The sequence below is a fragment of the Harpia harpyja genome, chromosome 9, assembly GCF_026419915.1.
Source record: "Harpia harpyja isolate bHarHar1 chromosome 9, bHarHar1 primary haplotype, whole genome shotgun sequence".
NCBI lineage: Eukaryota > Metazoa > Chordata > Aves > Accipitriformes > Accipitridae > Harpia > Harpia harpyja.
This window is the reverse complement of record NC_068948.1, coordinates 42,143,807-42,157,642: the sequence shown is the minus strand read 5'-3', so window position 1 is coordinate 42,157,642 and position 13,836 is coordinate 42,143,807. Positions and strand designations below refer to the sequence as shown.

General features: G+C 40.7%; 1 protein-coding gene and 1 long non-coding RNA gene across 3 annotated transcripts in view; both read left to right on the top strand.

Moving 5' to 3' along the window:
• The window catches only part of BCR (BCR activator of RhoGEF and GTPase), a 104,015-nt gene extending 100,822 nt beyond the window's left edge, over positions 1-3,193 (top strand). For both annotated transcript variants that reach the window (XM_052796408.1, XM_052796407.1), the window contains 3 exons: positions 4-109; positions 1,154-1,316; positions 2,072-3,193. In XM_052796408.1, coding sequence (XP_052652368.1) covers positions 4-109; positions 1,154-1,316; positions 2,072-2,161 — 359 coding nt within the window. In that variant the 3' untranslated portion in view covers positions 2,162-3,193. The remainder of the gene's footprint in view (positions 1-3; positions 110-1,153; positions 1,317-2,071) is intronic.
• Positions 3,194-5,209: 2,016 nt separating this feature from the next.
• Positions 5,210-9,573, top strand: LOC128145756 (uncharacterized). The gene is made up of 2 exons (XR_008236590.1): positions 5,210-9,027; positions 9,073-9,573. It is a non-coding gene; the product is annotated as an uncharacterized LOC128145756 (long non-coding RNA).
• Positions 9,574-13,836: the final 4,263 nt, after the last annotated feature.

Here is a 13,836-nt window from a genome sequence, read left to right as displayed (position 1 = left end):
TAGCACTTTCAGATCCTGTTGCAAAGGAGAGCTGTATGTTGAATCTATTGTTATCGCTTCCAGAACCCAACCTTGTGACATTCCTTTTCCTTTTGGACCATTTAAAAAGGTAGTGTGTGGATTCTTTAGACACATATTTAATGTGTAAAGCATCATTATTTTGAAGAGGAGCCTTTTCCTTGAATTTGTGTTGAATCACACAAATGAAGAAGCATTTGCTGACTTGCTGTGAATGCTCATCAGATAACTATTGTCTCATACTCACTTAGTGAGGCACTAAATCCTGAATTCCATTCCCACTCATACTGAAAGGATAAGAACTGGAGGAAAGGAGTAACAAAAGTCTCAGGGCTTATCTAGTGCAAATGCATATTCCTGCTGCACTATTACTGCAAAACTGCACCTGCATCTGGATACAAAGACCAGGAAAGGTTTCAGTATGAATAATGAAGCTTTGGCCATGTTTAAGGACTTGTGAGCCCTGTCTCAAAAGGTGTCTGCAATCTAACATGATACATTTTTAAAAATTCCAGCACTTTTGCTAACCGGAGTTGTCAGTTCCTTGCTTAGACTAGTCTTTCTGATCTTGTCTATGTCTTTGTAATATGGTTGTAACTGTGAAAAAGTATTTCCATGCCTTTGATACTAATACAATAAGCTTGCTTAGTACATGCACAATGTGTTATTTTACATATTTTGTACATACCAGAGACTGTCACTGGAGAGATGAAAGATAATCTTCTGACTGAAGTTCTGGATTAAAATCCAGGAAATCTGGGTTTTACTTGTGTTTCTGCTGCAGACTTTTCTGCCCTTGGGTAAATTTTTTAACCTTTGTGCCTCAGTTTCTCATTTACAAAACTGGGATGAAAAACATTCCTTTATTTCTGTCCCAATTCTGCCTGTCCAGACAGTAAGCAGCGGTCCCTTTCCCAAGTTTAAGCCGTGTCTGTAGAGTGCCTGGAGACTGTGGTTGTGTCACATCAAGGTATTTGCTTATATATAAAGTTCATTTAGGCACATATGGAGAGAGTGGTTGACTGAATGTATCTAAAACTTTTTACAAAAGGAATAAATATGGTTTCTTACTTAAGGACGCTTCTAAATCCAGATATTTATAAAAATCTGCCTTGTTCGTTGTTTCTTCTCCCAGGGTTGCTGAGAGGGAAAGCGTTAACAAGATGTCCCTGCACAATCTTGCAACTGTCTTTGGACCAACACTCCTCAGACCTTCAGAGAAGGACAGTAAAATCCCTGCTAACCCAACCCAGCCTATCACAATGACTGATAGTTGGTCACTAGAAGTCATGTCCCAGGTAAAATCCTAAATGTGCTATTGAATCTTGTGACAACAGTATCTGGGAAACTGCAGTCCTCTAGCAAGGCCTGGTTCAGCCATCCTTCTGTGTTTTCGTGACAGTTTTTTTGAGAAACATAAACAACTTCTACCCTTACACAGACATTTTAGACTGTTTGTAGAACTGTGTTTCTTCGGGCAGTTCAGTTTGCATTTGTACTAATACAGCCTTTCGTGAAAAAATGTCAGTATGCACGCATCCTGTATGTTTTGTGTTTGTGCATAGTAAGATTTTTTTGAGAGCTGTCTCACAGCCCATATTGCTAGCCCAGGATAAAAGGACTGTCTGTTTTTCCGCAATGCTCCTCAACACTTAAACCACCTTCACTGATGCACAACAAAATTCTTTGCTAAATTCAGATTTCTTTGGCCACTGCTGCCTTTTGCAGGCTGTGCAGAGAAATGAAACATAGGCTGTCAGCTCGTCAGGCTGTTCTGTACGTTCTTGATTGAGTATTGGCAAATTATAGATCGGATTTTTTCAGTGCAGTGGAACACCAACACCATTATTATACCCTGGAAGCTGAAAAGAGTGTCTCTGAAGCAATGGAAGTTTTAATATTTCTGCTGATATTATACACTGTATTAAAACAAATACATAACTGCAAGATGTTCCTGTGGAGAGAGCTGTAGGCATGTCTGCCAACTCTCAAATAGCCAGGATGAGAATGAGTTATCAGAGCTTTATTATTACCTCTTTCTTTCTCTTTCCAGGTTCAAGTTCTTCTGTACTTCCTGCAGCTAGAGACTATCCCTACCCCAGACAGCAAGAGGCAAAGCATTCTCTTTTCCACAGAGGTGTAGGTGCCTGTGATACCAACAGGACACAAAAACCTGCTCTTGGCATAAATCTGCCGCACCTGAGAAAAAGAAGTCTGGCGTTTCTTCAGACATGACTGGCCTGTTCCTATCCTGGGGAATTATGGCCCTCAGTGCTTCTGCTGTTTGTTAACCAGAGACAAGCTGAAGAGAAAGGAGAAAAATCTCTACTCTTGATTGGCAGGACCAGAACTGAACTGGAGATGGAGCTGTGCAGAATCTCCACTAGAAGGAGCAATAGACACTTGAACAAATGCACCACAGAGTGTGGCTGTTATTCTTGTTGGGAATGTGACAGAAGGTATTCCTCATTTTATGGATTTAATTTATCATAAAGAAACTTCAAGATTTCTACTGGACCACTTGATAGGATACCCCTTTTTGGGTGAGGGGGTGTTGAAGGATATATCACAACTGTGTCTTTAATACTGCTGTTTTTAAAGTACTGTTCTAGGCCACAAAAATAGCATTGCTTTGCCAGAGGAGAGGAGAAGGGAAGGGTCTGGTATCTAAGATTCCCTCCTCAGAAATTCAAGTCTTGATTTGAACAGGGTTCTAAAGAAATGAAACAGTTTTGCGTACAACTAGGACTGTTGGGGTTTTGGGGGGTTTGAGGTTTGTTGTTTGTTTTTTGTTTGGTTTTTTTTTTTTTTGTCTCGCCCAACCCTTCCCTTGCAAATGTTTATACAACTGTAGGGAAGGAGATGCTCTCCTCTTGCCTATGTTGCACTTCTGATGGGTTTTTTTGGGGTTAAAGGAGCCAGACCCAATGATGTTACACTATAAATAAATATAGCAAATTAAAGAGAGGCAGGGAGGATGAGTCAGTGATTCTGTTTGTGATTCTGTTGTTTGTTTGCATATAAAAGCAGGGGCAATATTATCCAGGCAGAATTGCTGAATTCCTTAGACACCACCAAACTTAATGAAAATTAATTGGGAAGACTGTTAATTCCGAACACTCCAAAGAAAAGATGTTATCACTGCAAAAATAATTAAAGCATTTGTGGACAAAAACCCCCCGAAAACAATGGCTATCAGTTTGGCTGGCTGCTTACTCCAAACTTTTATCAGAACCTCTTTTTTTTTGATACTTGAATTTTTGGAGGCTTTGTACATTGCTTCTACAAGAGTCTTTTTGTGATAGATACAAATACTTTGATAAAACGTGTCAGAATGTACTTTATGGACAATCTAGCAAGTAGCATGTGTTGTGTGTTCTCCAGAAATTCCAACTCTGTTTTAAATAAGAGCAGTGAGGAAATTTCTATGGAACTACATGCAGCAGTACAAAAGCTCTAGCCAAATACCAACTTTGTGTTTCCCTGCCGAAATCAGTTAAAGCCACAGGGGTTACATAGGCATAAAGGGCAGCAGTATGTGTCTAGGGAGTTGAAAGCATAACCTAATTGCTGGTATCCAGAGCAAAATATTCTGGCTATGAAGCAGTTGTGCCAAACATCTTGGGGGGTGGGAGCGATTCCATTTTCATAAGCTACTCCAGCCCCCTTTTCTTCCTACCCAGTTACGCAGCATCCATTTAGTGGCATCCATCCATCATCATCCTGGCAAGAAGAAAAGTACAGCTTGAAGACAAGGGAAGGAATCGGCATGAGAAGGGGAGGGAGGGACAGATTTTGAAAGATTGGTAGATTGTCAACATCATTTGAGGGGAAATACGACAAAGAAAGCAACCCCTGTTATGCTGAATTTCACATTTTCTGATGGGTGATGTGCAACCTCTCAAAAAAAAAAATTAACAAAGGAGTCTTTCAAACAAATGGAAAGAAAAAAATTAAAGGGAAATGATTTTGTAGTCACTGTAATTCTGACTGCTGCATAATATTAGAAATTATTGTACTGTGAAGTTGCAAAATCAAAAAGGAACAAATATAAATTTCGATTTTGTGAGTATATCAATATTTTGCATGCTTTGTAACGATTCTTATAGGAATTTAATATTGCTTAGTATCCCTCCCTCCTTAGGTCTGAGAGCAAACCTCTTTGTAATGTAATGTACAACTAGAAATTCCTTCTCTCTTGTATGTATTTCCACTACATTCCAACTTCTGAACCCATAAAACAGAAAAAGTGTTTATAGTAGGAGGTGCTTTTTTGGGGGAGGGAGGGAATGAAGGCAAGGAAACTTGAAGGCTTGAGATTTTGATTTTTTAAATTTTTTTTAATTTTTTTTTTTTATTTTTGGCCTTTTTGAAGGTAAAAATTAGTCACAATCCCAAAAAACATTGACGTAAGAAACGTCATGCAGACCAGTAAACCACACTCTCTGGTTTTGTTTTTATGTATTTGTTCTCATTTTTACATGGTGGTTCTATAGCAATCCTTTTACTGCAAGCTGCACACCTACCCATTCCAAGCTGTTGTTTGATATATTTGAGGCAGTAGCACTGCTGTTGACTTCATTTAAAAGGAAAAAAACAACCAACTGAACTACACCAGGTAGTTGGGTGACAGCCTTTTCCTTTTGGTGTTTGGAATCTGTGGCTGCTCTTTGCAGTGTTGAAACTGGAAAGCAATACCATAATGACTGTGCCAATTTACTTTTGCCCAACTTTTTTATTTTTATTTATATAGGAAGTTAATTTTAATATTAAATTACTGATCTATAGTATGTAACCATGAGAAAATTGCTTTTGCTTTGGTTACTGTTACAGGTTGTTGCGTTTAGTCTCTCATTACAATGCTCAGTTCTAACGTAACATTATCTAACATGCAGGCATGTGGATCAGGGAAAAAAAGTTAATTTAACTTAACCCGTTAATTATTTCTCTTAACTATGGATATGTTTTCCCCAAAGCTGGTAATTTTGGGCTGGAAAAGATAGTGCATCTTATTGCTAATGATGAAATCATGGACTGATTTGAAATATGAGAATTGATTTCTTGAATTTCATTTAATTTTGCAATTAAGTTTTTTCAGATAGTCTTATGTTTTCAGAAATTAAGTATTTCCAAAAGGCTTTTATGTTCTTTTCCCAGGGATGTTGGTTGGGTTCGGTTTGGGTTTTTTTGGGGGGGGGGGGGGGGGTTTACTTTGTTATTTTTTTAATAAGCCTTATCATACTTAAACAAAAAGGGAATTGCAAAACTTGGCTTTAGAGAAGGTCTTCTGATTTCTACTCTTATATATTCCCTTGCGAATTGTGTCAGAAAAACCGAACTCTTCCATTTTCTATATTAAAAAGTTACAATATAAACAACATAAGAGCAAACTAGCAAAAAATTACCCTTTATGTGTGCACTGGGAGTTTATTCTCTTTCAGTTTCTAGTGTATTGGAGAGACCTTCCTAAAAATACAGCTTTCAGTAACAGGAATCTGAAATGTTAAAACTTTCAACTAAAGACATTCAGGTGATTGGGATAGTCTGTGTATCTCCAGTTTAAGGAGAGGAATAAGCATCAGTTTCCTGGCGTTTAGAAACTATTTTCAAATTCTCATGGATTTTTTTTAACACTCAATAGGGTTTTAAGTAAAATTTTTAAAAGTTAAGTAAAGCAAACCATGGGAAAAGTTTTCAAGGATGGACAAGAAATAACAGTTACTAGATCAGTTTCAGCTTTGTGTTTGTGCGTGCTTTGTATGGGAGGGGAGCGTCTGAAACCAAATTGAAACACATCCATTAAAATGCTGCTGCTGTTCTTTATTCTTGCACAATTTTAACAAGTTGAGGTAGTAGCTAAGCTATTTCAGGCTGTATTTTAATGCTGCTATTTTTCAATGTATCAGCTAGGGGCAAAACGCAGCAGTGTGTTGACTGTATTTGCTGATGCCCACTGCCTGCCTCGATTCTGACCTTCAGTTGCTAATACAAGGCAATCAGCATGCACCCTATGAAGCAAAACTGCAACTTTTTTTGTTGGCCACAAGGTGGTGGAACCACAGAGTATGTTTATGGGAAATGCAGTATTTGTACAGTTTATTCATTTTACCTGTTTAAAAATCTGTTTTACGGTTGTTTATGTTAGTTTTCTACGAGTTTATTTAAGCAAATGTACTGTTCTTTAAAGCATATGTGGATCTCCAGATTTGTTTGTCACACTTGTAACACTGGAAAGCATCACAATGTGTTCATCTATCTTAACGTGCCATTCTTTCAAGTATGTATAAAATGTAAATTGACCAACATGGCTTTTAAAAATGTTTAAAATCTGATGGCAAAAACCCAACCCTCTCTGATTCCTCACTGGTTAATTCTTTTGTTTCAGTGCTTGATCATCTACTGGGATAACATTATCAGATGTGGCATTCTTATTACGGAAATTTTAGTAAGAAATGGGAAATGTTTTAAGAAAAAAACCCCTACCCTTTCTCTTTTTACTTTAATTCAAGAAGACAGGGACTTGTAAAAACAGAAGACCAATACATTCATGCTAGATTTAAGGGATTTGCTTCTGTTCCTTGAAGAAGAAGAATCTGAAAGGGCAATTCCTAATTAGATATGATCAAATGAATCAAAGTCTTGGTGTAGTTAGCAAGTCAGTTGTTTATGCCCTCTTAAAGTTGTAGTCCAGGTGTGTTTTTCTTTGTAAACTTTTGCTAACTTTGTCATAGTACTGTTACCAGAAAACTAAATCTGATACCATTCACTTCCTTTAACATAAGGTATGTGCAGCTGAGATACTGGAGCCTTACATTAGTATTAGCAGTTGTCCATTCTGAACTAGAATGAAATGAAGGCTCATATGTATTCTATGAATTTTCTCACTGAATAGAATTAAATACATGGATTGCCCTTAAAATCAACAGAAGCTCTAATGGAAGCACTTACAGTTAATGATTATTCCTTAAGAAGGTTTTAGGCAATAAAAGTAACACAAATGGAAAAGAGAAGCATAGTTAGGAATCACTCAGATCACATCATCTGGAACCAGGAAGAAGTTCTCACTTCAGGTTCCAGAAGAAGGTTTATGCCCTAGATCACCATGAGCAAAGACTGTCTTGCCGGTGAACGGACATTAATACAGGAACGCCAGGAATTTAGCTACTGTAGCTTCCCAGTTCTGATGTGCTGCAACCCCTCTTTCTTGCCACTGAAAATTTACAGTTCAGTGCTAAGAAAGCAAAGCTTATCACTTGCTCTCTACCTCTTCCCCCCCCCCGCCCCCCACGGCAATAGATAGGGAGGAGCAATAGAGTCTGTATATTGCTGTAGGTGAAATGCCACCACAAAGAAGGAAAAAGCTAGTAGAACCAGAAAGTTAGACTACTGTTTAAGCTAAAAGTCTGTTTCAGGGCTGCAAGGATAAAATGCCACAATGTGCTATAATGATGAAATGGTTGAAACAGGACCAAAGCGAACTTGAGTGTACATGTTATCTTCATGCTTCTCCTTCCATGACCTTTTTAGATGGTCTAAAGATTTAGGCCTTCCAGGTCAAGCAAATACTTAAATGCTATTGCCAAGGATTGAAAATTATTATATGACCTAGTTTGCCTCCACTGTTGATTCTCTTTGTGTTACCGTCATACAGTGGAGTTGCTGGAGACCATTGTAAAAACATGCAGGTGAACCATGTGAATATTTTCCATGTCATTTACTTCCATCGTTCCATCTTGCAGTAAGAAAGACCCCTCCTTTTCCAACAGAAGCCACTTCACATCATTCTGCACTGTAGAAACAACCACACCGGGAGGTTCAGTTTGTAGCAGAGCTATCCCTGGAGATAACTAAAATATCTCCAGTATTCTGGTGCAGAATGGACCAGGTACTGCTAAAGCTCTGGGCTTGTGTAGGCCTGTTTTACACGTTAAGTAAGATTCTATTATTTACACCTGTTCAAGCACATTTGGGAATTAATATGATTACAGAGTCCCTGAGCCTAGCAGAAGTGTTTGCTCTACTGCTTTGTCCTAATTGCAGTCATGTTCAAATGCTCTTGTCAAAAATGGTTCATCAGAATGGAGAAAACTTTTTTTTATTTTCCACTAGAGCTTTTGTTTGTGTAACTGTTGCAGTCTTTTTTTCCCTGGTGGTAGGATCTTCTGAGAACCCAAAACATTCTGCAGATGAACCATTTCTCTGATCTGCAGAATGATTTGTATGACAAGGCCGTGTTATATCCCTGTGGATGTATGGAAGGGCAGGCTTGTGTACAAAACAGCTTCCTGCTTGGAAGGGGAATACAGCAGCTTTCTGCAGCTGCCCCCCAAAGAGGAGCACAACGGGTAGAGCCCACCAGTGAGCAGATGGCCTCGGTCCTTAGATGCTCACTTCTCCCCTGGGGCAGTCTGAGCGAGGTCCAGAAGGCAGTTACGGGAAAAGACTCGTCCGGTTCCTTCTTATTGTGCCTAACTGAATGATCAAATGCCAATCTACATACAGTAGCTCAAATTTCCTCCACTTTAGTCCCATTTTGGGAGAAACTGGGACTACACTAACTCCAGGTATTACACAAATAGTCAGCTGAAAACTGATCCGTATCTAAAAACTGTTTCAAATATAATGTAAAAGCTGCCATAGCAAAAGAACATTTCTTCACAACAGCCTCTTCTAATCCCTTCTTTACTGCTTCTCACAGCCTAAGAGAAATTGTGTTTTGGGCTTCACAGTTACACATGAAAACTTGCAGAAGCCACTCAGTAATGGTAATATATTTGGAATCCTGGATAAAATTTACCTATGCAGGCACAGATGTTTCAGGAGATGGGATATCAGTACTAACCAAGGCAGCAAAAAGAGGGTAAGGAATTGTTGTGTTGGAGAAGCACCACAACGAAACAGTGAATTTTAAAATTATCTCACAGCAGGACACTGTGAAATGTCCTTTCTGTGTCTGTCCATCAAAAAACCCAAACAACTAAGCCTTCTCTTCCCTATGTAAGTTGTGCAGTTTGTTCTTATCTCTAGTATTACAAGCATTTATAATCCATGAAGAATTCCAAGGAAAGGAGTTAAGACTATTTATTTAAATATAAATACAATTAAATTATGTAATTAGTGCTAAATTAAAAGGTGTAGAAGACAAACAACTTGTTATTGTTTGGATAATTTGGGGTTTCATCACAGTTAATATTGTTGGCATTGTTTTAACACTACCATGTTAGAGAGTCAGTTTTTGACATTTTATACTGCTGTTGCTAGTGCTTCAGTATCTCATAGTGCTCTGTTTTGGGGAAAGAAAACCTAATGCTAATAGTTTAATACTGAAAGGTGTTGAAATTGTACTGCTAAACATCTCTCAGTTTAGGCCCAAAGAGAGGGAAAAAGGAAAGGGAAAAAGGGGGGGAAAATATTGTCATTCTGGATAGTGGGGTTTTTTTAATTTTCTGAGAAAAGTGGTATGAAAAAGGGATCTAAAAACTGTATGTGGGGAAAAAAAAAAGGCATTTGTAGCCTTTCTTTGTACACAATGTTAAATAAAATCTCCTGTATCTATGTTTGTCAGGTTCTTTTGGTCTTATTTAACTAAAAACTGGGCCTACATTAAACTGAATGTGTGAACTGCATTCAGTTCAGTTTGCTAGAGGTATGGAATTTAACACTGGTGTTTCAAAATAAAAGCTATTTTCTGTTATAAGGTAAAAGCTGTATCACTTACAATCTAGAGGTTAGTACAGGGTTATTGCTGAATTGAACTAAAACAACTATAATGTGTGGAAGTAGTTTACATGTAAGGTAGAGAAGTAGCTGGGAAAAACAGTCCATTTTCAGATCTGTATTAATCCTTTTGTAGGAGTAGTGCTTCAAAATGCAACCAGTCTTGGGCCTTGGAACCTTTACATTTGTGTGCAGAGCACTTCAGCTGTAGTTATATATTTGCTAAGAAATCAGCTCTGGCCTCCAGTTCTTCAAACGTTGCATGAAATTAGTGGGGGTTTTGTAGGAATCCATGTGAAAACTGAATCAGTTATTTAAATCAAGTTATCTTGGTGCTTTATTTAAATCAAATATTATCTAAATTATTAATGGAATTAAAATACATTTATAGTTCAATATAGTCCAAATTTAATATAAAATATAAACCTCTCTATAATAAAAAGATACCTGCTTGTAAGCTCTCTAACTGATTTTCATTCAGTGTGGATCACAAAGATCACGTCTCAAAGGCAATATCCAAAGTAGAGAAGATGTAGCTGACTGTACAGTGTTTAAAACTACACTGAAATGAGGTGCAGGTCAAGAAAAAAATGTCATGCTTACACCTAAATTGGGAAAAGAAGGGGAAATGCAATGACTATTACTAATACTTCCTACCAGTGGTGTATCTGTGTAACATAAAATAGTTTCAAAATAGTTTTAAGACAGCTTCAATGTGGAATTCTGCAAAATGGTTCTCACTCAATTAAAAAGCGTAGCTTCGTAGTGCAACCACATTGAACGGCATTAGGATGCCCCTGAGTGAGCCTGCAAGGTGTCATAGAATCATAGAATATCTCAAGTTGGAAGGGACCCATTAAGGATCATCGAGTCCAAGTCCCTGCTCGTCGCAGGACTACTTTAAATCACCTAAGAGCATCGTCCAGATGGTCCTTGAGCTCTGACAGGCATGGTGCTGTGACCACTTCCCTGGAGAGCCTGTTCCGGTGACCGACCACCCTCTCAGTGAAGAACCATTTCCTAATGTCCAGTCTGAACTTCCCCTGATGCAGCTCCATTCCATTCCCTCGTGTCCTATCGCTAGTCACCAGAGAGAAGAGATCAGCACCTCCCCCTCCGCTGCCCCCCTTGAGGAAGTTGCAGACTGCGATGAGGGCACCCCTCGGCCTTCTCTTCTCCAAGCTGAACAAGCCAAGTGACCTCGGCTGTTCCTTGTAAGTCTTGCCCTTGACACATTTCACTGTCTTGCTTGCCCTCCTCTGGACACACTCTAATAGTTTGATGTCCTTCTTAGAGTGAGGCGCCCAAAACTGCATGCAGTGCTCAAGGTGGGGCCACACCAGTGGCGTGCCAAGTGGGACAATCGCCTCACTTGACCAGCTAGCTGTGCTGTGCTTGATGCACCCCAGGACACGGTTGGCCCTTTTGGCTGCCAGGGCACACTGTTGACTCATATTCAACTTGCCATCAACCCAAACCCCCAGATCTCTTTCTGTGGGGCTGCTCACCAGCCTCTTGCCTCCCAATTCGTATGTGTAAGCAGTATTACCCAATCCCAGGTGGAGAATCTGGCACTTGCTCTTGTTAAATTTCATATGGTTGGTCATGTCCTACCCCAGGTCGGAGCTCTACCAGGAGCTCTGCTCACCTAGCCACGCTTCTGCCACATCAAGCTCTTCACTGACTACCAGGCTGGCACTTCTCAGCTGCTTCTCCTAGCTGCTTTCCCCCACTTGGAGACCCTGGGTGAGCAACTCTGGCACTGGCTTGAGATGAACCACAGAGTGCAAGCTTGTGCAAATTCAGCCAGTACACACTTAGAGTACACTACTTCCCTGTAACAAGGAAGAACGAATGAAACTTAAGGCTGGAGCAGGATGAGAACATGAGCGCATAATAACCATGGATGTTCTGTGCAAATTGCTACACCTGAGCAGGTGTCTTCATTTTCCAGGCAGCCCTTGCGCTGCTTCCTAAGGCTTGGAGCAGGCTGCCCTAAGGCAGCTTCTCCCCAGAAGCCCTGCAGGATACAGCTATCAGTCTGAGACAGGATCAGCTGTACCTGCCCGACTCCCGAGAGACATTTGTCTGCTCTTTGTTAGAAGCCTCCAATTATGGAGATTCTGTAATCCTCTTGGGCAATCTCATCTAGTATGTAACCACAATGAGAAAGTTTTCCTAGTAGACAGTTGAACCACTCTTGCACACATTACAGGATATAATGCTGCAATAATATGCAGTTTTTTTCAGTGACCTTTTACATTCCTGAACTAGGATACCAGCCATATGCACTGTCAGCTAGAAGCTTTTTCATTAATTCACTGAGCTGAACGAACCACAGTCTGTTTCCTGCTAGAAAACAGCAGAGCCCCTTCGTGGGCTACCGTGAGAAATACATTGTACAAAACAAATGCAGACATTTTTCACACCCCTTAATACAGAAGTAATGCTGCTGACTGTCATTGAAATGCCTTTTTTTTTAACTGAAATATAACTTAAAAATCAATCCAAAGGTGGAAACACAGAACAATATTTTGTTGAACATATCATAGATCAGAAAACCTAGTGGAAATTACATTGGTCATATTGTTAGAAAACAAACATGAGAAATATTACTTAAGTGGAAAGGAGTCTTTCCATGTCAAACAAGTACACCGTGTCTATGCAGCAGCCTTCCAGGGGAATCCCCGCCAGCTAAGAACAGGCAGACTGACAGAGAAATGGATTGGGAAGGACATCTAAATAAAATGACTAAGACACATAAATAGGAAATTTTTCCCACAATGTAAATCAAACTATGTTGTAACATCTGGAAGCATACATCCTCTCAGTTTTAAAGGGAATTCTGATGAAATATAGATGTCATTTACTTTGATTTACAATATTAAAAATTAAATTTCACCCAAGATAACGAGGGGACTGTAAATCATACTTGCCCTCACCAATCTGCAGCCCTCTGAGTTCTAGGAAAGAATGTACCTCGGGGGAGAGGCTGCAATGCAATCTTACACTGAAGTGCTTCTTTTGATGAAACAGTTGAATTGCTGTTGGGAGAGAGGCTTTAACCCATGGTCTGAGCTAAACAGAAACCCTGATGGGGAAACTTTCACAGGGATATGTCAAATCAGCACATTTTCTTAGCTGCTGTGTTCATAGCACTTTCCAGCCAATGCCTGTAAATACAGACTCTGCTGTGCCTCCCACTAAAGCACCAACACTGTAATTTGGGTTTATTACCTGCAGTTGCTTGTTATTCATGACAACAGTCATACATCCTGCGTAACAACGGTGAGCCACAAAACTTAGCTTAGCGCAGTCTTTTAAAGGGAGCTAAAAGTCTGAAAGCTTGTGTTCACATGCAGTTCTTGTAACCTAAGGAGCCAAAGCTATCCTCTACAACATTTAAACATTTACTTCGCGCTCAAATGAAAAGCTCTAATTAATCCAACGCTGTACTGTAAGGCACAGGTTTAGGAGAGCCGCAGCCCCTCCGCTCCCGCCGTGTGAGAGCTCTGGTGAAAGCTGCTCCACAGTTTTGGCGGCAACAGCGACGCGAGGCCGCCGCACCTTCACCCTCAAGCTCTGCTGCACACTCCCGGGTTCCCTCCTCGAGGTTTCTCTGAAGCTTAAAATCTACCGGTTTATTCCAGCAAAAAAAAAAAAAAATAAATGTGTTTTTTTTTTTTTTTTTACCAGAGCCAGACCACCGCCACCGGCCCGCCTCAGCCCAGGGGCAGCGCCAACCCCTCAGCGCCGGGCTGCTGCAGCCAGGCCGCCTCGCCGACGGTTTCCCGGGCGCCGGGGGGGGAGCCCCGACCGGTTGCCGTTGCCCGTTACCGTTACCGCTGACCGTTGCCGTTGACCGTTGCTGCCTTCCCCCCCCCCCCCCCCCCCCCCCCGCAGGTCAGCACCGCCGCTGCCCTCCCGCCCTCAGGTGCTTTGCGGCGCGCGGCGCCTCACCCGACCACGCCCCCTGCGGGAGGAAGCGCGCGAGAGGCGAGGAGGGGGGCGCCACGGCGCATGCGCCGCCAGCGGCCGCACTCCCCCCCGCCCCTTCGGCGCGGGGTTGGCCTGCACCGGGCTTGACGCCTGCGCAGTGCC